The sequence below is a fragment of the Mytilus californianus genome, unplaced genomic scaffold, assembly GCF_021869535.1.
Source record: "Mytilus californianus isolate M0D057914Y unplaced genomic scaffold, xbMytCali1.0.p SCAF_8, whole genome shotgun sequence".
Classification (NCBI taxonomy): domain Eukaryota; kingdom Metazoa; phylum Mollusca; class Bivalvia; order Mytilida; family Mytilidae; genus Mytilus; species Mytilus californianus.
The window spans coordinates 50,869,146-50,893,961 of NW_026262734.1; the positions used below are offsets into that span (position 1 = coordinate 50,869,146).

The following is a 24,816-nucleotide window of genomic DNA, read 5'->3' on the forward strand; positions in this document are numbered from 1 at the left end:
TTTCATTTACATTTGATTTATTCTATTTAGTATTCATATATTGAGCAAGACTCACATTTGAGTTCCTTTATTTATTTGGCGTTTGCGATAATTTTGCAATGTTATTTATTTTTGCTTACCATTTTGAAAGAAGTTCTTTAAATGAAATAATTAAAATATTTGAATATGAACTAATTGCCTAAAGACGGGTTGCCTGTCTGAGTGCGATGCACATTAAAAGGAACTACAATAAGATGGTTTGACTGTCTGAATTTAAGCTTCTATAGGCAAGCCTCGTGGCGACATGATGGCTGAGTTATACCTGGGTTTGCATAAATGGTTCCAAGGGTTTCTGTCTATATGTTACTAAGATGTTTTGATGTGTTAAATGTTGAATCGAATATATCTTTACTTTCTTTTTATTAAATTGTTATTCGTTTGGCTGCTTTGAGTATTATTTGAAGTGCCTTCGAATATACCCCATACACTGTATCCAGAACCATCCCCTCACAATATATTATAAAATAAGACTGGGGTCGAGAAATGTCGAGTAAAATTCAGACCAAATCAGACTGGTCGAGTAAAAATCAGTACAGTCGAGTACAGATATAGGCCATTTCAGATTTTTACTGGTTTGTAGTGTATGGTGATGAAGTTATATTATGTTTATTGTGAAATTTTGGTTTCAATGCTATATTGAATACATTTTTATTTCAAATTGTTGTTCAAATTTCTAGCCAGGGGAAATAGCTGTTGTCAAAAACAGTTCCTAAATTGATGAAATACAATAGATAGATACAAGAAATAGGTATAGGTTGGTTAAGACTTGGTCGAGTATGGGACAGACTAGGTCGAGTATGGTTCAGACTAGGTCGAGTATGGTTCAGACATGTATAAAATGGTTAAGTACTGGTCGAGTAAGGGTCGAGTACAAGTTCAGACTGTTAAGTATGGTTCAGACTACAGTCGAGTATTATCAAGTAAATTTCAGACCAATTCAGACTGGTCGAGTAAAAATCAGTACAGTCGAGTACAGATATAGGCCATTTCAGACTTTTACTGGTTTGTAGTGATTGCGGTATTAATACACCCCTTGCTATCACATGGTTTGTTATTAGCATTCCTTGTGAAGGTTTTCATTAACGTGTAGAAAGTGTGGCTCTGACAATACATTAGGCAAGTTATTAAACGTCCCTATTCTGACAAAACATGAATGTGTATTTTTACAATTGTTGATATTGTCTACAAGTCATATGTATATACAGTCATAAATGCCATTTCTGTTAAAGTATAATTAATGAAAGAATATATGTGTGTATCATATAAAGAAAATTTACATATATTTGTGTTTTACATAAATTAACAAGTACACAGTTATAAGTTATAATTAACAGTGAACTATTTTACAGATAGCTACAGCTGTGAACCTCTCTCTGGATAAATATTTTCCTGGAAAAAACGTTCGGATTATAGCTGAGCCCGGACGGTACTATGTTGCTTCAGCGTTCACAATTGCCACTAATATAATAACGAAGAAAATCGTTATGAATGAAGAAAATGAGTTAACAAGTTTGTTTTTCTTTTATTATTGTTAACACTCAAATCAAGTTAAGTTTTCAGAATGTTGCCAAAGTTAAATTAAGTTACATTGCATCGATATATTCTGACTTGTCACCCACATGACTAGGTTATTAAAATCAAATCTTTAACATTCTTTATAATGTTGCTAATTACTCAGTTAAGCTTGTGTCTAAAAAGAGCCGATGATAATATAAAAAAAATATAGGCTCCAAATAGTCTGTAACTTATTCATGTTATTTCACAAAAATCTTATTAGGAATTATGAATTATGCAGTAACCTTATGATCAATTTAGTCGTATGATATTTTAGAAAAGTAAGCCACTGAATCGCACAATCGTCAATATTTTTTACATACATTTTTTAAAATGTTTTAAATGACAAACGAAAATTGCCTTTGAGGCCAGCCTTTTCACGAAATTGGTATCGAAAGAGGATATTCGAAGATAACATTATATACATAAATTTTTGCCATGTAAGAATAAAATTTACCTAGTAGATTCAAAGATCATTAAAAGGAAATAAGCGAACTGTGGACGGACGACGTAATGGTAGACGACGGTCCAAAAGTGAATTGATAACGAAATAACAATGGCAATACTATTTCATGTAAACAATACAAAACACTCATGTACAACGTCAATGAGCCATGACTTAACGTACAATGCTAAATATTCTCCGTTGAACTGAGAAATACCAATGATTATACAGCTACATATCAAATAAATGAACTTAATATAAGAGGTTCCCCTTAAAGTTATCACAAATTTTAACATCATTACAAAAATAAACTTAGAAATCTTTCAGTCAATAGACCAAATACTCGGCATGGGTATATGAGATGTTGCAATGCTCATACAAAACACATTAAATATCTACGTACTATTAGTTGTTTTTAGCTCTTTAAACCGACCTAATAAAAAACAAAAAGTTGACGACGTCAAAGCTTCCAAGGGAAACAACACACCTAAGTTTCGTCTTCAAGACAAACATACACTTGGTCTTCATAAAAATCGGAAATGAACTCAGGTTCTTCGATAGCATTGTCGCGTTTTACATGACAAGTATTAATCCAATAACATGCGTTACAAAATAAATGTATGTAACACCCATCAACCAAGCTATGATTGTAAGCTTAACACATATGATTAAGGGATGTTCTCAGTTTAAAAAAAACACGATTCTAGTTATTAAAAAAGGTTTCTGTACAGTAAGGTAAATTTTACTTTCAGAAGGAGGTTTACATGACCATCCAACAGCACAGAATGAAAACCTCAGAATGTACTATGTAAATGAGGGTATATACGGTAGTTTTCTGACATGTATGACTGATCCAGGGTGTTATGTACCTTCACACTTTAAAGTGAGCGTTCTTTTTTATATCTATTTATTGACACATATTAAACTTTTTGCAAGCATATCACATTACATATGCCTATACCTGGCCAAAATCTAAATGTTTCATTTCACATAATTATCTAGATTACTAAAATAATTAGGTCCAATTTATTAGCTGGTAATAGACAAAAGGAATTTATATATAACTGATATAGGACAATAGTGTTGATTAAAAATTGCAACATTCCCAGTCCTTTTGTTTTCGACATACATTTTAATTGATATTACCAATAATTACCAATAGTATATGCTACATGTATTTCCCGGTTGTTGTAAGAAAACCAGTACGGGTTCAAACAGAAGATTTTGAAAGCAGAGAAAACTGTGCACTTTATAACTAGCATGACTTTATCAGATGACAATACGAATACTTAAAATCCATGCTAAAAATAAGGCGTAGTTATTTTAATGTCACGGATGTGTTCTAGTTAACATGATTAAGTATAAAAAAACAGATTCAAATAATAAAAATAGTTTAAACGATTACCAATTATTATTACTGTCAGATAAATATAACACTTTACAAGTATTGTGTGTCAAAGCGCCTTTCTGGATTGACTTCATCGAGAACGCTCAAACCCAAACATTTGAAAGCCAAAGATGTTTCAAAAATGTTTCTTGTTGTTAAGAAATACGATCACATGACCTTGTCAAAGAGGGGCGAAAGATACCAGAGGGACAGTCAAACTCATGGATCGAAAATAAACTGACAACGCCATGGCTAAAAAATAAAAAGACAAACAGACAAATAATAGTACACAAGACACACCATAGAAAACTAAAGACTCAGCAACACGAACCCCACCAAAACTGGGGGTTTTTGCAGGTGCTCCGGAAGGGTAAGCAGATCCTGCTCCACATGTGGCACCTGTCGTGTTGCTCATGTTATTACAACATGTACAAATCCGGTAAATGGTCTTATTCGGTAGGTTACATTTGTGGTAAAAAAGGAAGTGGATTGTAATTACGACATAAGGAACATATCCGATATCATCTGTGAAACGATTATTCCATAACGGTCAACCAACTCGTGATGGCGTCCGTAAAATTTACGAAGGGATGATTTCAGCTTCACCATTTGGAACTCTTGGTTTAATAGCTTCCTTGTGAGCAGCAACCCTCTATCAAGGAAATCATGATAGGAAATACAAGCCCGGGAATATCGTATCAATGGGGAGATATATACTCCGTATGCTGGCGCTGCTGGAATGTTGCTACATAGAAATGGAAAGTTCACAATTGGGAAGCTGAAATCATCTCTTTTGTCGTAAAGTTTTGTTTTCAACCAACCCTCATTGTCAACTGTAGGGTTTCCTTTGAGTTTCTGGCCAAGTCCCCTATCAAGGGTGACAGTATTATCATAACCCTAATGACAACATCAGGCGATTACCGGAAGTTACCCTTCATTTAATTGAGTATTCATTGGAAGTCGATTCGTTGTCGCCTCATAATAATAAAACAACAACTGCACGTGCTCTCGCATATCCCAACTCGAGAAAAAATCGCTCAAACAATGCAGCCAATGACTGTTAATCTGCTGACCATATATGAAGCCATTCTGTTTAGTAGTAGCTGAGAAAAAGGACGGAATATTTGTTAGACGAAAAGATTTTAAACGGACGGTCACTGTGAACGCAATTAAGCCCCAACCAACAATTGTGGCATGCTTTATCATTATCTAAACGCATGATACATGTAATACAAGTTCAAAAACTATCAATGTCCTTCGTTTTGTGATTCGTTGTCACTGAATCATATGAATGCTTTAACCAGTGAAATTTCAATTATCGTAAAGCTGGTGTAACACACAATTTAATTATCAATTTCCCCAAAACTAAATTTAATCAGAACTAATTCACGACATAAAAGTTTGACCAAATACTGACAAAGATAATAATCGCTGGATTCAGAGACATGTCTGTCAGCTTATCCGAAATCAAAGCATCATGAATGTTGTGATTCAGTCAATTTTGTAGCTAGTCTGATATTTTTTCTGACCATACTTTCAATAATTATTTTTATTTTTTAATATATTATCTTCATTTCCATAATCTTTTTAAAAAATTTATATTTTGTTGCCAAAAAATGGAGAATTTTGCAATATTGATGCAAATTATTTAGGTATTTCAATTGAAGACACTGCCAGATTATTTACATCTTTTTTTTAGAAACATTAATTTTGAAAATTTAATGATTTTGACAAGAATGTTAAGGGAAATCTTCAGATGTGTAGCATATTTTCTATATGCTATTTATAATAACTGACGTAATAATTTCCGGAAAGAAGCACTAAAAATGCACTTTCTCAAAAACAACAATACACTGCTTCGCTGAGCGCAGCTGGATACGCCCGCAGAGGTCCAACCCTGAACAGCTGAGGCAAAAACGGACACAATATTCAAGCTTGATACAGGTCTGAATTTGGATTGTATTAAATATTTGACATATTATAGGTTTCTGAATAAATGTAGTCAAAGAACTTGAAATTGGTTATATGAATTGAATTTATATTCAATTAAAGATTTCTTGCTGTTGCATGTGTTGTGCAATACACTGTGCTGTTGCGCAACACTTAGTAAATCTGTTGTCAGACTATAAACAATTAAAGTTCAATTAATTAATCTCACCAAAGTTTCATGAGAATTGCTGACAGCATTTTTGAGTTAATGTCCGAAAACTGGAAAATCCCCCCTTTTTTAATGAATAAAACCCCATAACTCAGAAATGTAAATTGTAAAATTTATAAAATTCTAAACGAAGCTTTCATCAATAGATATAAACAATTCACCAAAGTTTCATAAGAACTGCATAAAGCATTTTTGATTTTTTTGTCCGAAAACTGGAAAATCCCCTTTTTTTATGAATAAAACCCTGTAACTCGGAAACGTAAAATCTAAAATATATAAAAATCGATAGGGAGCTCATGTCAATAGATATAAACAATTCACCACAATTTCTTGCAAGTTGGTGAAAGCATTCTTGAGTTATTGTCCGAAAACTGGAAAATCCCCCTTTTTTTAATGAATGAAACCCCATATCTCGGAAACGTAAAATCTAAAATTGATAAAAAAAACGATAGGGAGCTCACGTCAATAGAATTAAACAATTCACCAAAGTTTTATGCAAATTGGTTAAAGCGTTTTTGAGTTAATGTCCGACATGTTGACGACGGACGGACAGACGGACAGACGGACAACGGTATACCATAATACGTCCCGTAAATGGGCGTATAAAAATAAATAATTCCCTTTTATCTAAATTGGTGTTCATTCTTCATTGAGGAAAAAAAATACATTTCTTGTATTCAAATATACATGTACAAATACCTAATGCTGAGATAATTCCAATTACTGTTAAATAACAATAAAATGGGGAATATACAAATAAATTTATTGCAGATAATGCTCAGTTAACAGTTAAGCAATTGTGTTTATTGCTTCAACCAAATTACTGATTGTAACTTAAATAGACATTAATTGTTAACTTATGTCAGATGATTATGACACTGATTTTATAACTATTCAGGTGTAATAAATTGAATACACAATGTCAATACCAATAATAATAAATGTTAATTTAATATAAATTTTGATTTACAAAGGAACTATATGCAAGTGTATATCTAAAAAAAAATAAGTTGTTCACCCAACATTTTCTTAATTTAAGGACAAATAGCATATTAAAAGTTGGTAGTTGGTGATTAAAATGGTGTATAAAGTTTCTGCAAGTCAAAGAAACACAGTTATTTTCATGACATGTCTTCAACTTAGAATTTTGCACCATCTCCAAATCCAGAGTGATCGCATAGATCGAGCATGGCTGAATCAAAAAATAAATAAAAGACTTACTTTGCTTTTTTTAAAAGCGGTACGTGGTGTTCATATCATGAGAAGTCTTGTGGCACACAACTGGTACAAGGAAACATCAAATAGCTTAAGGACACAGTGCATGTTTTGCTAATATCTGTCTTTACAGTCGTTAATTGATTATTAATGAGATCTACAAAATTCAGTCAACAGCACAGTAAACACGACCCAGGTTGTTGACTTTGGCAAAATCCGGTTCCCCTAAAATTAGATATTGCCCCCTTTTTTGTTTGGACAATGTTGTGAAATATCAATATTCGATAACTTCGGATTTCCGACTGTGTCTCACAATGAGCAATCGTTTGTTTTACACATATGTCAATTTTTAAATTTGTCTAATTCAAGGACAGTCATGAAGAGGTATTATATAACAGTATTATTTGGGGACCAACTTGTGCTGCAGTGGATTTAGTTATAGACAAAATCAAACTACCCGACCTATCTACTGGAGATTGGATATACTTCAAAGATATGGGAGCATACTCCTTTACTACAGCAACCAATTTTAACAGTATGCCAAGAGTCGAGGAGTACTTCACATGTGAAAAGAAATTATGGTATATTTTCTTGCTTTACAAAATTACAATAATCTTTGATTTTAATTTTAGTAGAAAATGTATATTTAGAGGTTAACACTTCCCATACAAAACATAGTTTTTGATAAAAGGAAAGGAGGGTGTGTTAAACAAAAGAAAAACAGAATTATCAACAGCTTGCAAAAAATGATAATTCAAGTTATCATTATGTCAATTTAGTGGTGACTAAAAAGTACCACTACAGTCTTAAAATGATTTTTAGTAAAAAATAAATCATAACATTATTTTAACATATATTTAAAGTATGAATCAATCTGAACATTTTGAAAAAAATCCAGTCATCATCATGTCACAATAGGGAGTAAATTAATAACTAGATACTTAGTATATGAGTGCTTATGGGAGGAGCTAATATTTCAATTATATTCTATACTTAGTATATGAGTGCTTATGGGAGGAGCTAATCTCTCAATTATCTGTTTATTCCAATTGTCAAGCTGTTCATCTCTGACCACCTGACAAAAAATGTGCTCTTATCTTGTTATGCTGCAATCAAAAGTATTTTATATAAATATGGCGGTATACAAAGAAAATCTAAGACTTAAAAATTAAAAGTGGAAAAAAACTAAAGTGATAAAGAAATATATTTGTAAATGTGTAAGAGTATTCTTGAAAGCCCCTGACAAATGTTCTTTCTTAGGCAAGATGAAAAGGTATCTGAATCTGACACCAGCAGCAGTGACAACAATATTTACTCTAGACAAATCACCTGGATAATAGAGAAAGTGTTTTTTCCCTGAAACTTTTATATACATTTGTATTCTTCGCTTATGTGATGATCATGCCTTCTAATTGTGGAAATTTAAGCATTTAAACATTTTTTGTGTTTGTGTTATTTTTTAACTTCCTATACCTAAAAAATCAAGCGGGACAGTCTAAAACTATGGTACCATTTCACTTCTTGGGTGTTCCCTATGGAATTTTTATATTTATGCTGCATTTGTAGTTGCAAAAAATAAACTGTCAAATGGGAGGAGCCAAATAACCAACAAAAAACATACAGTGGTTCCAATCCTACCTACAGTAAAAATCCTAGCTTGGTTTAAAAGTTTCGGTTGGATAGTTCCTGATGAAGATATTCTCTGAAAACTGCTACCTATGCACCAAATCTATATATTGCATTAATTCTTATTTTCTTGCACTGGATCAATACTACTGCTCCAAGACAGTAAGTCCAAACAGGTATCAGCAGCTTAGTAGTCAGTGCTTTGTCACTGACATTATGTATTTACATGACTTTGTAAAACATACATATTCATCAATTAGGAAAGTATTAAGAAAATTTAGTCTACCTCCCTCAGACGAAGGTGACCTGAGATATTTTTGTTTTGTTTTTTATGTTTGGGCTATTTGCTCAAATAATTCCTGAAGTATTAATATATCCTTAACTTTAAAATCAAAGGTCTCGAGCCTTCCTGGTGAAGGTAAATCCAGAAATTAGATTCTAATGCATCAAATTTCTGTAATTTTTGTTTTCTTCTTTTTCCTTTATTGCAATGAAACAACCACACATTCTATTCACATAGGTAATTAAAAATACTGATTTGAAACAAGCTTTAATGCTAGGTACAACATTATAAAAGTCAATTCAAAGTCATGTTCAGCCATTCTCTTTTTCACTACTGTAAGTTCAGACATTATTGCGTTCCTATATTATTGCAAATAATTCATAGAGTGAAAAAAATGCAAGATTAATTATTGCGCTTTCAAAAAAGTCTTATTGCAATCCTCACAAAGTCACATTATTCCCATTAATGCAAACCTTGCAATAAGAATTTACAGTTTCACATGGAACAAGAGTGCAAACATTAAAAGGTCAGTATAACACATTTATAAACGTATAACAAAAACTTAATATTATCAACATGATCAATGACACATGGAAATCAGGTCAAAATAAAATAATCAGACAGACCATTACACCTTACTGTCATTCTGTTAACATGATCAACTTGCATAGTTAAGCTATTTCGATTTGAATCTAAGAAATAGACCTTATCATTAAAACTTCCTTTTGACTAAGGAACCAAGATAATCAGGTCAAGGTCAGAAGATTCTGTCAGACAAACTTGATACCCAACAATCATTCTATACACCATATATAGAAGGTCTATTATGAAGTCCCTGAGAAATAGTCCTCATCACCAAAAATTAAAATCGACAAATAAGCTATGGAAATTAGGTCAAGGTCAGACAGACATGTATACGTAATTGAGTATACTAAATATACTTAACCTATTGCTATAGCATCTGAACAAAATGGACCTAATCACGAAAATTTTGCTAGATTTATAATCGATAAAAAGGGGTCAATTTCAAATAAACCCCACTTGTCACACAAACATGTCCAACCTTTAATAATTTTCTATACCCAAAAGTAGCTGTACTTTTTCTTAGGGACAGATCTAATCAAGAAAACTTTATTTTACCACTTAACATAGACAATGAAGTCTATGTCATGTGAATCCATGCGAAATAAGAAGACACCTTAAACATGTTAAACAATCATTCTAAGTTGAATACATGTGACCTATTGCTAATAGATGAATAGTATCTATGAAATGGACCTTAAATCAAATAATTTAACATTGGTAATTATTGTCATGGTATAAAACCTACCAAACAAATATGTACACTTAACAATCATTGCATACACCAAATATAAGTGCCCATTTAATTATTGGATCTGCGAAACAGACCAAATTCTGAAACCTTAATCTATACAACTCATTCAATAAATCAAATCTGGCATAACAAAAGCTCGATCACATCTCCAAACATTCATGGATATCAGTAACAAGTTTTCTCTCATTTACAATTTCTGCTATTTATGAACTATTGTCTTCATTAAGAAAATGTAAGTCAATATTGTTCTCGACCTGGCTTTCTTCAATGTTTGCAGTGTCACTTAGACATAATGCTTCTGATGGTTCCAGTGGCAAGTCCATGACATCTTTGGTAAATGGATATATTCCTGTTTTTCTAAAGCTGATTGCAAATTATTAGTTGATAATGCATTTTTGTACGCTTTGCATACCATGGGATACACATCATTGTGATCAAGTGCACAGTTTTTCGTTCTGATAGTTTTATGACACAGACTGTTGTAGATATCTTGGAGAAGGCCATAACAACCTACATCCAGTGGTTGCAAAAAATGGCTGGTGTGTGCTGGAATTAACTGAAGTATAATACTATGATTCCTTGCCCATTCAAATGTGCCAACAGGGATATGAGATGTATGTCCATCTATTAATAACAGCACAAGTCCATTATCTGGGACTATTTTCATGAAATGATTGCGGAGAAAATCCATAAAAAAGTCTGAATTAGACTCTCCAGTCTTAGAGACTGTGCCAACAGTTCCTTGTGAATCCCCCTCCAGCAGATTGTCATCTATTTTCTGCCCAGGGAAGATTAAGAAAGGAGGCAATGCATTGCCAATTGCGTTTCCACACCCCAAAATAGTGACTGTTTCACCTTTTCCTGAAATGGCAACACTTTTCTCATCAACATTGTAAATTAAATGAGGTTTGTCTATAAGGTTGTATTTAAGTAAAGCTTTTTCAAGTTCATTAAAGTACTTAGAAATGTTCTCCTTGTTAGAAGTATTCGCTATAACAACTTCCAATGCCCTTTGTTTTGCAACTTTAAGATCTGGCCATCGTCGAATCATCCCATAGAACCAGGCCAGACTCAAGGGTTTATCATCCTTGGTTTTCAGATCTAGCGTAATTGCATAGTCAGTTGCTATGTCCAAAACATCCTGACGATAATATCCATATCCAAGTTCACCTAATCCCATCAAGTGAGTCACCAACCTGCTTTTTTCGTCTGAGGTAAATAAAGGTGCATTGCCCATGGTAGTACACTCAGGATCTATGTTCCCAATCACCCTATCCCTGAGAGTCTGGAACGGTACACCATGTAACTTTGATGCTGAACGGATAGAAAGCTTGTCATCAACGACAGCTTTAAAAGCTGCTGCCATTGTTGATGTACTATGAGGCCGATATTTTTTATTACGCTTACCATGTATACCACCAGTAATTACAGTATCATGTGGATTGATCTACAAAAATACAAACAATGAGTAAATTACACAATTGCATTGAAACAAGATATTTGAATATAGTTTTTATAACATGGATTCATTATTATTCGTAGTATACTATTTTTTGTGGATTTCGCAGGTAAAGGTTAGCCACGAATTTAAATGTTCAACTAAGTGCATGTTTTCTAAATGCTTGTACATGTAAAAAGACTTTGGCAAACAACAAAATAAAATATCAACGAAAATATATATTTTTCAGCTAATCTACTAAAATAAAACTACAGTAAATTATCCTAATAATTAGATCTATAAAGCTGAATTGATTGATCTGAATAAAAAATGTTTTAAATTCGTTTATTAGTTTTTTTGTACTATTTTTTAATTGAATTTTGTATTCTACCAGGAATTTTCATACTTGTTAATTTTTATTGCTTTTCTGCTATTTTCTTCTCTATATGTAATTTTCACATCTTTTAAAGTTAAAATCACAAAAGGTGCTTTGGAGAAGAGACACGCCATAACATTTGTCCTTTGGTAGAATTACTATAGAAAGTTGATTTTGTTGAACCTCAGATTTTAATACATCGATCTTCACCCACTCTTGCAGGACATTTGTATACAACCGTTTTAGAGAGAACATGTATGCCAATGTTATTATTTTAAGATTTCCAAACTGTTGAAACAAAATATAACAGTAATGAAAAACATACTACAAACGTTTGGAAAAACATTTATTAATTCATTTTATTTTTATTTTTCAGGGAACAAGTATATCAACTTTAACTGCAGTCTTGTTATCTGGTTATAGCATAGCACAAAATGAATATAAAATGACTTCATATATATCCTACTGTAACATTTATTACTAGTTTATTGTTATTTATATCTCTTACTGTATATTATTGCTTTGCATCACGGTGCAAAGCTAGTTAACTCTACTATAATCATGGCATTTTGAAATAAAATTGAGAATGGAAATGGGGAATGTGTAAAGTGACAAAAACCCGACCAAAGAGCAAAAAACCATGCAACCAATGGGTCTTCAACAGTGAGAAAATCTTGCACCCGGAGGCAGCCTTCAGCTATTACATAACAAATATCCATTCTCATTGGTTGCCTCATGACGTGGAAAAGATTCCATTGACAAAATGATTTATTTAATTGGAAACCTGTCCTGGATAGAAGATATTTAATACAGACAAACTTTGAGTTTGGATATTCGGTTTAAACGATTGATTGGTGTTAAACGCCACTTTCAACACTATTGTGCTATTTTGTGCAGTCAGTTTTTATTTGTGAAGGAAGCTGGAGTGTCTGGAGAGAATTACGGACCTTCGGTGTGAAAACTGACAATCCTAGTCAATTAAGATTGGAGTCGAGTGCACCTGCCTTGTTGTATATTCGAACTCACAACCTCAGAGTTCACAGGCTAGTTATACAGTAGTGGGACTACTTAGACTAATTGACCACCTAGTTCCTCTCTCATAATATTGAGTATATAATCTATATCCATTATGATTTGTGCAAAAAAAAAATGCAGAAACAATAAAAACCATGTTTCATATATAGCTCTTTAACCGTCTCAGTTCTAATACATCCTTTGCTATCAAATATTTGGCTTTGAGCTTTGTGAAGGTAAATCCAGAAAAGCGCTTCTGATGCATAAAATTTATAACGTGCTGGTGTTTTTTCTTGACGTATTGTCTTATTTGTTGATTTTACTTTCCTGAACATTTTTGCTTGACAATTCTCTATATCTTTTATAGTTTATGCAAAATATGCAGACACAGAGAAAAGTCTCATTACTGAATGCAATTTTGATAATTAAAAAGAAATGTTGATATTAAAATGGCAATATTTCAAGTCAATGTACAGTAAATGGGCTATGTCATATATTTTATCTGTTTTATAACCTGATGTATTGCACAACTATGTATTACTGAATTAATTAGTTCAAAATAAATGTATATTGAATAGAGAACACATAACTCAGTGAAAAATACTGAAATTTTTCTTACAATAATTAAATTAATTAAAAGTACTTTCCACCCAAACCCATATATATTTTAATATGAAAATACTAGAATCCAGTTAAAAATGTCATTTCTGTGTCAGATAATAGCTTAATAAATGTTGATTCCAAAAAATATCGTTTCTATACACTTTTGTTTGAAATAAGGGAGATAATTTATTACTTCCGGTTTGAAAAAATGTCATTTCCTGTATCATATGATAGGTTATTTGACACTGATCACAAAAATATATGGTTCTACCCAAAAAAATGTATATACTTTTACATTAAAAAAGTACAAAAAACAGCTACTTCTAGTTTGTACAAGGTCATGAAGGTCACTTACAGTTGACTCTTTCAAGGTCATATGGCTTGCAACCAAATGCAAAAGGTCCCATGGTTTTATCATGAATAAATTTATAGATATAGCAAAGGTCAACATCTAGAACGTCAAATTCACCATTGACCTTGACCTCAATTTCAAGGTCATCAAGGACCTCTAGTCAAGGAAATATCAGAAAAACCCTGCACAATGTGGTAAAAGCATGAAATTTGGTATATAAGCTCCTAGCACCATTCTAAGCAAAAAAAAATGTGGAGCCAACCTGAAAAAAATCAACTTCCGGTTTTTTTCCAAGATGGCGGACCAAATTGCAAAAATTCTAAACTAAATATCAAAGAAACCGTACACAAGGTGGTAAAACAATGAAACTTATTAAAAAATATATATCAAATATTTAAGCAAACTCTTGTGAAACAACCAAACAGTGAAAGAAAAAATTTGGCGGAAGAAAAAAATATAATCAGAACAAAATCAATAGGTGTTTCCACGGAGAAGTCAAATGGAAGTGGAAAGACCTAAATACATGAAATATAAGTATAAAAGAAATAAATGCATTATTTTTCAATTTTCAGTTTATATTGTAGTTCAAGGAGCCAAAGTTGTATGCAAAAATTTACCAAGAACTATCACATAGTGATTTTGGCCAACAATTAAATAAGCTGCTTCGCCGAGCGCAGCTGGATACGACCGCAGAGGTCCAACCCTGAACAGATGGGGCCAAAATGGACACATTATTCAAGCTTGATACAGGTCTGAATTTGGATTGTAATTAAATATTTGACATATTATAGGTTTCTGACACAGAGTAAATGTATTAAAATTCTTGAAATTGGTTGTATGATTTGAATTTATATTCATTTGAAGATTTCTTGCTGTTGTGCAATATACTGTGCTGTTGCGCAATACTTAGTAAATATGTTTTCAGACTATATACAAAGAATAAGCAAAATAAATTGTGACCCCGAATTTTTCTTAAATCTTGAGGAAAAAAAAAATTGACCACCCCCCCCCCCCCCCCCCCCCCCCCCCCCCCACAAGAAAAATTTGTTTTTACCCCTCCAAAAAAAAGAATATTTGAAGAGAATTTTCTTTTTAGGAAAAAAAATTGTCCCCCAAAAGACTTTTTTACCCCCCCCCCCCTTTTCCAAAAAAATTAATTTTGAGTAAATTTTCTTTTGGTAAAATGTGGTACAAATTAAGAGATATCCTAGCTTACACTTAAACACAAGTTATTGTCTGAAAACTAGAAAAATACTTGTTTTAGACCCTTTTTGGCCCCTAATTCCTGAACGGTTAGGGCAAGTACCCCCAAAATGAATCCCAACCTTCACTTGTGGTATTGAACCTTATGGTACAATTTCAGAGCAATCAAAATACTTATACACAAGTTATTGTCCTAAAACTAGAAAAATGCTTGTTTTGGCCCCTTTTTGGCCCCTAATTCCTAAACGGTTGGGACCATCACCCCCAAAAACAATCCCAACCTTTCTTTTGTGGTATTGAACCTTTTGATTAAATTTCATAGAGATCCATACACTTAAACTCAAGTTATTGTCCGGAATCCAAGTGTCTTCGGACGACGACGTGATGCCAATATACGAATTTTTGCGGTCGTATAAAAAGTTAGTATGTTTCTGTCGCCCAACCAACCAAATTTCTAGGCCCAAACCCTAACACTTTTCCAAAAACAATTAAATTATAAAGCAATCTGAAAATTCTTCCTTTAACATTTCCCAAAATCGTCTGGGTCTGGTTTTTGTCGAGCCTTCGACTTTTGTCGAAAAAGCGAGACATAGCGATCCTACATTCCGTCGGCGTCGTCGTCGTCGTCGTCGTCGTCGGCTGCGTCCACAAATATTCACTCTGTGGTTAAAGTTTTTGAAATTTTAATAACTTTCTTAAACTATCCTGGATTTCTACCAAACTTGAAAAGAAGCTTGTTTATGATCATAAGATAGTATCCAGAAGTAAATTTTGTAAATATTTTACTTATAAATGGACTTAGTTTTTCTGCCAGTTAACATTACATTCACTCTGTGGTTAAAGTTTTTAAAATTTTAACAACTTTCTTAAACTATCCTGGATTTGTACCAAACTTGGACAGAAGCTTGTTTATGATTAAAAGCTAGTATCTAGAAGGAAATTTTGTTAAAATTTTGTTCGATTTTTTCCGTATTTTTCTTATAAATGGACTTTGTTTTTCTTCCAGTTAACATTACATACAGTCTGCAGTTTAAGTTTTTAAAACATTTATTAGATTCATAAACTATCCTGGATTTTTACCAAACTTGGACAGAAGCTACTTACAATCAAAAGATAGTATAGAGAGGAATATTTTTATTAATTTTTTTCCTCATTTTTGTTGAACCTGCGATTAACAGCAAAAGTAGGCGAGACACTGGGTTCCGCGGAATCCTTACGAATTTTTTTGTTAACGCAATTTGTCGACCATTAATGATAAAAAAAACAAATGGCCATCTAAAAATTGTATGTAGAACTAGTGCGCTTGCAGTTCAGTTGATAAAATGGGACCATAAACCTGATATACAAACATTCATGACAGTTTTACACTCAAAAACATTTGAACAATGGTTTAAAAAACTTCCTGATCAGGGCTATGAAAATAAAGGATAAATTATAAATCATGACCTATAGCTTCCAACCCTATTTTTGGGGCATGCATCAGGAAATACACCATTTTTTATAGCCTTACTGTACTATGACCTTTTAAAAAGTAAACTATTCTAAACATCCAAAAGCCAAGAAAGGTTTTTGGTAAACGGGCATATAAAAATGAAAAAATGGTAAAATTTGTCATTAAAGGGCAATAGCTCCGGCCAGAAGTTGTCTTACAGTTTTGACATATGATATAGAACAATTTGTAGAGCTCAACATTCTGAACATTTTTGTCCAGTTCAGATTTCCTCTATTTATAAAGGTTTCCAATATAATCATGATAATAGACAAAACTTCCATTTTACCCCTTTGTTCTATTTTTAGCCATGTCAGCCATCTTGGTTGGCAGGCAGATTCATAGCACACATTTTTAAAACAAGATACCCTAATGATGATTGTGGCGAAGTTTGGATAAATTTGGCACAGAACTTTCAGAGGAGAAGATTTTTGTCAAAGTTAACAATGACTGACAACAACGATGACAATAGATGTCTATGGACGCCAAGTGATGAGAAAAGCTCACTTGGCCCTTCAGGCAAGGTGAGCTAAAAAGGGGGATGGTAATTTCAGAGAATGTAATACTATCAGAAAACATTTAGACAATCTTATGCTTACATTCATATAAATCATGAGGAACACCAGATATTTTTTTGTGATCAAAGGGTGGTGGGGTTGTACCCACTATTCTGGATCTGCCACTGGAGTTGTGGGATGGTTCTTCCTATGTCTTGCATACTTTGACTTTGACAAAGATGAGACAAAATTTATAGCTTAATTAATATCAATACTGACCAGATTTAATTGCAAATCTTCAAAATTTATCACTCCTACAGACATGACAGACATGACAGATATCCTAGTGTCTAATTATAGATGTGATATGTGCTTTTTGTCCAAGGTTATGGTTGTCTTTCTGATATTGTTTAACATCTCATTCCTTATTTTATTGATTTTGTATTTACATCGTGTCATAGATCAAATTTATTCGTTCAGTGTATGTTCACTTGTTTTTGTAAATATGTCTTTTGATTGAGTAAGCCATTTCAATTGATATTTAATAGTGTGTCTTTCTATGTTGTGATGATACACTATTATTTCAGGTAAGGGTGAAGGTTGGTACCTATTAAAACGTTTAAACCTGCTGCATTTGTTTGCACCTGTCCTATGTTAGGAACCTGATGTTCAGTGGTTGTCGTTTGTTGATGTGGTTCGTAAGTGTTTCTCAGTTTTTTTATATAGATTAGACCGTCATGACCGTTGGTTTTTCTGTTTGATTGGTTTTACACTAGTCATTATTGGGGCCCTTTATAGCTTGCTGTTCGGTGTGAGCCAAGGCTCCGTGTTGAAGACCGTTCTTTGACATATAATGGTTTACTTTTACAAATTGCGACTTGGATGGAGAGTTTTCTCATTGGCACTCATACCACATCCTCTTTAGCTATTTTAGTGTCAGCTAATATTTTACGAAAAAAAAGACAATTATATATTTGCATGTTGCAAGCTTAATAATGTTCATTACTTGTTTTTATTGTTACTGTATATTTATATGTTTTTGTTTTCACCAAAAAGCTGATCAGTATGTATGTTCGTAATGTCAGTATCTTGATTAGTACATACTTACATCTATACAAATTTTCCTATTTACTCTTGGTTCAAGTGCAAATTTGGTAACACACAAATATTTACAGGCTGCCCGCATGGACATTCCACCCTCCTTCACTGCATTATAAGCATCCACTAAGGATTGGTAATCATACTGCATACACTTTCTCTTATGACAAATTTCCTTTAAAAAATGTCAAAATATACCGACATGACTTATTGGATTATCAAAAAAGTATATATAAGGCCAAGAAAAATAGACAATAAATTTGCCAAAAAGAATTAAAGTAATATCTAAATCACTGATGGAAAGATTGAAATAACTGTGCTTGTAGTTTTATTATATATAGTGCACTACTGCTGTTAACATATATTTTAGTATTCCTTTGAGGTATGGGGGTGGACCTAAATTTTCATTTTATTTCATGTTATTAACTTCCTCTTAGTTTTTTATACTTCCCTTAATCCGAAAGAAAACAAGGTAAGAGAGTCATTTGTTTTATCCACACCAATAAAAAAAAAGATCGCCGTAAATCACTACATAAATGTATGACTTAAGCTATTGTCTATTTATCAACAAACACAGTAAAAGCAATGTGATAATATCGTAAACCCAGGAAGAGAGAGAAGTTACTAACAAATGTCAAACCATAAACGGAAAGGTCCCTTTCCAGAATTTGGTAACTACCTGGCACCAAATTTACTCTTTACAGCGATAAGTGTGATCTTGTTTTACAAACTATTTTGTTGGCAAAATGTTGCCAATTGTGCTTTAAAATCTTTTATATATTTAAAAAGTTCAAAATTTTTAAAAAATGGCCCAGAAATAAAACCATTTTTTTTTCATGGTCAATGACGATGTTAAATATTTAGTGTCATAATACTCAGATTAAAGTAAGTACCTTTTCCTCTTTCTTTCCTTCTGTTTTTTTTTCATATTTTCTCTTCCACCTGTCTGATTATCTTCTCCAGAAAACAGGCTATCGCAACCTGTACATATGTGCTGCCCATTTTTCTTTTTAACATAATCTTTTGAAATTTTCTGAGAAAGTTGACACTTCCACTGTTGTTTTTCAGCTTTAACAAATTTACCCATGCTTCATGTGCTTGTTGATAAAGTTTTTAATTTTTCTGAACTACCTTTGCTTGTTGATAAAGTTTTCGATTTTTCTGAACTACCCATGCTTGTTGATAAAGTTTTTGATTTTTCTGAACTACTTTTGCTTGTTGATAAAGTTGTTGATTTTTCTGAGCTACCTTTGCTTGTTGATAAAGTTTTTGAATTTTCTGCACTACCCAAGCTTGTTGATAAAGTTTTTGATTTTTCTGAACTACCCATGCTTGTTGATAAAGTTTTTGATATTTCTGAACTACCCATGCTTGTTGATAAAGTTATCGAGTTATCTACTTGTAACTCAGTAATACATTTTGTAGTTCCCTCACTACTATTTTCATCTATATCAGTAATAATTCCATCCGTACTATTTTCATCTACCTCAGTACATATCAGATCAGAAATTGTTGACAGTCTTTCAGTTTTTTCCGAAACCCCTTTTTTATCATGTACTTCAACATGTTCATATGCGTGATCACTCTGTATGGTTCTATCTTGACTATCTTGAACATGTTCAACAATTTTGAGTTTTTCTTTTTCTAGCTTTATCTGTTGTGAAAAAATATCTGGCCTTGTTAGAACCTCGTTCTTTGATTGTTTTGAAACTCTTGCCTGTTTTTGTGGAATGTCGGTGCCAGTATTTGATGAGTCTGCATTGTTTTTTCTCTTGTTATTATCAATCTGAATTCAAAATCGATGTCCCATTCCTGTTAGAAATGTCTTCACTAGATTGAGAAATTTGACCTTTATTATTAAAAGTACTTTCCATTATAACATTATCTTTCAGAAGCTTAATAGGTATCTTCAGGGGAGCAGAAAAAAAGTCTTGGGCAATTTCTACTTCATAAAATACACAATTCTTATCATCCCTTTTTTGTCTCTTCTCCACTTCCTGTTTTAAATTGGAATCATTATTCACAACACCTTGAACAGAAGATGTTAATTACTCACATCCAAAAAGGTGCAAAGATTCAACATTGCAAATGCCCGATCATGATTCAAGGTAAAACTCCCTATATAAAGAGCTTGTACAAAGTCATAAACAGTTTTCAATGAGTAACCTTTCAAGAAAACTTGACACTGTGTACTAGTACTGGTATCTGTTGAGAGCTGCTGCAGAAGGTAAGCACTGCCACAAGCCATCAGAACCAGTTTGTGTACAAAGACTACCCCATCTTTACACACAAGCCATGCATCACAAAACAGACCGGATTGTTGTAACTGGTACATGTGTTTTGACAGATCTCGAGAGTATTCAGGAATAGTGATATTATAATCCATAATAGACAGATGGACACTGTTACCTAAAAAAGTATAAATTTGTTATCATAAATTATAAATTTCAAAAGTTAATTCTTATTAAATAAACATAAATCAGGCCATTGGTTTTCACATTTGAATTCTTTCTCATTTGGTTATGTTTGGGCCTGTTAATGCTTGCTATACGGTATGGGTTTTGCTTATTGTTGAAGGCTGTACAGCAACCTACAGTTGCTAATATCTAAATGATTTTTCTCTGGTGGAGAGTTGTCTCACTGGCAATCATACCACATGATGATAAAAGAGTTGGAAAAACTGTGGTTTTCCTTAGGCTAGGCAATACCCTCATTAATGGGTAATATTGACCAATTTGATTTTTAAAGCTTACTCTTACACAAAATAGTGAAGACATACATATACTGTAATTTTATAGTACTATTGCTAACTACATGTACATATATTTTACATGTTTATATACAGACAATGACAAATAACATCAATTGTAATTTATACATGTACAGATAAAGATTAAGATTTATTTTGTACCTGTTGTAGATAAACATTCAATCATTTTGTCAGAGTCTGACAAAAAAATGAAAAATTAATCAGAAATGGTAGCTCCCAAATTAATTTCTTCATTTTCTCAAATAATTCTATATAAACATGAGATACACATGTGATATAGCAGAAAACAAGTTTTCACATTTTTTATACTTTTTTATTGCTTGATCAGATTTACAGGCTGATATTTATCCAGTTGAAATAAAACAAAAGAAATGGAACTCTTTATTAGAGATGATTATTAAAAATGGCCAATATGATAATAAGAAGATGTGGTATGATTGCCAATGAGACAACTCTCCACCTGAGAACATATGACATAGAAGTTCACAACTAAAGGTCACTGTACTGCCTTCAACAATGAGCAAAACCCATACTGTGTTCATATAGTCAGCTATAAAAAAAAACCAAAATGACAAATATAAAACAAACGGCCTGATTTATGTACAAACTAATGAACGAAAAACAAATATGACAGGCACATGTATACAGAGTGTTGGTATATTTGAATTGTTTATATGTTTCTATGGGCTTTAAAAGTATAACGTAGGTAAATTATGATTTTTTTGCATCTTATATACGTGTTTATACTTAATTTATCATGTTTATAGTATGGAGCTACAAGATATTTGTAAACTTTTAAATTAAAGACAAATTTTCACCAAACAGTCGATTATGGTTGGTGCAAATACTTGTGGATTTTTTTTGTGCATAAGCATAAATTCCACAGAAAGATCAAGGATTGATATTTTTAAAGCATTATAAAAAATTAGGGAAAACATCCTAAAAATAGGCAATAATCTCATCAAAAAGAGAAAGTCGGGTACACCTTTTTAAGTTCAGGCATGTTTCTTCTTTAATTTTTGCTCAAAGCACAAAAGAGGGTAATCACTCCTATGAAGAGTGACATTCTACTAACTACATCATTCTGCAAAATTTGACTTGTTTGTGGATCGTGTCTTGCTGATTTTATTTGGTTTTTAAAGTTTCTATCTACATGTATCTATTATAATTTTAATCATATAAGGCAAAAACACAAAAAATAACATTAATGTGGATTGTGTCCATGCATGGACACAGATGATTCCCCCGCTTGCATATCATATAAAGATATAAAGGGACATAACTGAAGACTGGTAGAATTTACTCTAACTAAATTTGTACTTGATCTGAGTTTTGTGGAAATAAGCATTGTGTATAACTTTCATAACATTTGGTTGAGGTAAACTAAAGTTAGAGAACGGAAACAAATAATTCAGCAATGTTTATGTTTATAAAGGGACATAACTCAAGAACAGTAAAAGTGACACCACCCAATTTCTAATTAGATCTGTATTAAGTGGTAATAAGCATTGTGTATAAGTTTTATAACATTTGGTAGAGGCAAACTAAAGTTAGAAATCGGAAACGGAAAATTCAGCAATTTTTATGTTTATAAAGGGGCATAACTAAAAAACGGTAAAAGTGACACCACCTAATTTCAAACTTGATCTGTATTATGTTGTAGTTAGCATTGTGTATAAGTCTCATAACATTTGGTTGAGGCAAACTAAATTTAGAGAACGGAAACAAATTAAACTGAGTTTTGTGGTAAAAAGCATTATACATACATTTCATTACATTAATTTATGACAAACTCAAGTTAGAGAACGGAAATGAAATTCAGCAAATTTTTCATTTGTAAATGGGCATAACTCTAGAACAGTAATCAAAGTGCTTGTAAGCACTGAATGGTAAATATTGCTTTAATTTATCCGTAGGAAGTAAAATTGAATATTGCATTATATAAAGCATTGGTTGTAGTTGATTCAACTACCATTATGCACAAAGAAAGATAACTTCAATTTTCAAAGAAGACTTCAAAATATTTTTAGAAATGAAGGGTAAAAATTGCTTTAATTTATCAGTGGAAGGTAAAATTAAACATTGTATTGTATAAATCATTGATTGTAGTTGATTCAACTATAATCATGGACAAAGAAAGATAACTCCAATTTTAAAAAATACTTGATATTTAGAAAAAAAAATGAAAAATTCAGCAATTTTTCCATTTGTAAAGGGCATAACTCTAGAACAGTAAAAGTGACGCCACCAAAATTCAAACTTGATCTCTATTTAGTAGTAAAAAGCATTGTGTATAAGTTTCATAACATTTAGTTGAGGCAAACTAAAGTTAGAGAACGGAAACCAACTTTGGGAAGTACGTACGTACAGACGGACAAGGGTAAAACTTAATGCCCCCCTGCGCTACGGCGGGGGCATAAAAATGGAAAAATTGTCATTAAAGGGCAAAAACTCTAATAAGTAGTCTTTCAAAAATTTCCTGTGTATTGTCATGAATGTAGATCTTGTCTTGCTGATAATTTTTGCTTCTTAAGTTTTCTATCTATCTATTATAATTTTAAGATATAAGGCAAAAACGCAAAAAAAAAAAAAATCCTATGAGAAGTCGCCTGACAATTTTGATGTTAATGAACAATAGGTAGAGCTCAACATTCTGAACAATTTTGCTATTGTCAGAATTTCTCTTTTTATAACGGTTTACAAAATAATAGACAAGACTTGCATTTCACTCTTATGTTTTATTTTTAGCCATGACAGCCATCTTAATTGGCGGAAGGGGGTCATTTGACACATTCTTAAACTTAAATACCCTAATGATGATTGTGGCCAAGTTTAGTAAAATTTGGTCCAGTAGTTTCAGAGGAGAAGATTTTTGTAAAAGTTTACTATAAACGGACAACGATAAACACCAAGTGATGAGAAAAGCTCACTTGACCCTTTGGGCAAGGTGAGCTAAAAAGTGCTTGACGATCATCTTAACAAGAGGATCTTGCAAATGCAGATGTGTGTATTATCTAGGGTAATTTGTCTTCAATCTCAGAAAATATTTGGTCTTCCCTTCCATGAAATATTTAAAAAGAATTTTTTTAATGTTTTTTTTTTTACTTTCAAAAATTCGGTAAGAGTTCCTCATGACACCCCCACCCAAAATGTTGTAAAAATATATTTATTTGATATATATTTAATCTACAACAGTAATATATTTTTTTTAACAATGTATTAACTAAAATTTAAGGAAAATGGAGGTGTCAAACGGAAATTTGGGGTGTCACTTTATGAAATAGGGATGCGTGCCATAAAAAATGTTGTAAAAATTAATTGACTTAATATATATTTGATGTACAATAGTAATATATATATTAACTATAAAGGAAAGTAAAACAAACTGAGATTTATCATGATTCCATTTTTATTTTGAAATATTAAATTTCATAACAAGAAAGCAGATATACTTAACACAGGTATATGTCTTCAATGAAACTGTCAATAAACGAGGTTTTATCAGCTAGTATATAATGTTCTCCACATATATTCCATTAAATGTTTATCAAAAGTTTTAGATCGAGTAAGTGTAGTTGGAAATTGTCTTTTAATACACCACCACCGATTCTCAATCAAGTTAGTACATGCACCACTAGCGGGATCAAGAAAGTTTTCGGAGTGATTGACTGTTGCGTGTTGATATCCTGTGGTCCTTAGCATTTATAAGCCGCCCAACAATCCGTTATTATCGTACTTTCCTTTTCTACATATTGTTCTATAATTGGAATTAGAGTAGCTTTATTTCTCTTTTCTACTTTCATAACAAAAATTTCTTTGGTTTCTCTACATATACCACCTAGAACCCAATTTCCGTCCACAACTCTCCCTCTATTGTACTTTCTTTTGCCAAATTTAGTCTCGTCTATTTCTATGATCAATGATCCAATTTTC

The 24,816-nt window shown here is 32.3% G+C and overlaps 3 protein-coding genes across 5 annotated transcripts in view; 1 reads left to right on the forward strand and 2 right to left on the reverse strand.

Moving 5' to 3' along the window:
- Positions 1–24,816, reverse strand: part of LOC127712220 (beta-glucuronidase-like) — a 988,629-nt gene that overhangs the window by 800,598 nt on the left and 163,215 nt on the right. The gene's annotated exons all lie outside the window — the stretch shown is intronic.
- Positions 1–24,816, forward strand: part of LOC127712224 (ornithine decarboxylase-like) — a 787,891-nt gene that overhangs the window by 572,350 nt on the left and 190,725 nt on the right. Inside the window, exons 8-11 of one of the 3 annotated variants that reach the window (XM_052218544.1) lie at positions 1,389–1,548; positions 2,791–2,921; positions 7,168–7,379; positions 12,234–13,998. In XM_052218544.1, the coding sequence (XP_052074504.1) occupies positions 1,389–1,548; positions 2,791–2,921; positions 7,168–7,379; positions 12,234–12,255 (525 nt within the window). In that variant the 3' untranslated portion in view covers positions 12,256–13,998. Of the gene's footprint in view, positions 1–1,388; positions 1,549–2,790; positions 2,922–7,167; positions 7,380–12,233; positions 14,000–24,816 lie in introns of those variants that run through there. The other 2 variants (XM_052218546.1, XM_052218545.1) reach the window with 2 other exon arrangements.
- Positions 10,143–24,816, reverse strand: part of LOC127712221 (uncharacterized) — a 209,635-nt gene continuing 194,961 nt past the window's right edge. The window contains exon 2 of the mRNA XM_052218541.1: positions 10,143–11,490. Within this exon, the coding sequence (XP_052074501.1) occupies positions 10,327–11,490 (1,164 nt within the window). The 3' untranslated portion in view covers positions 10,143–10,326. The remainder of the gene's footprint in view (positions 11,491–24,816) is intronic.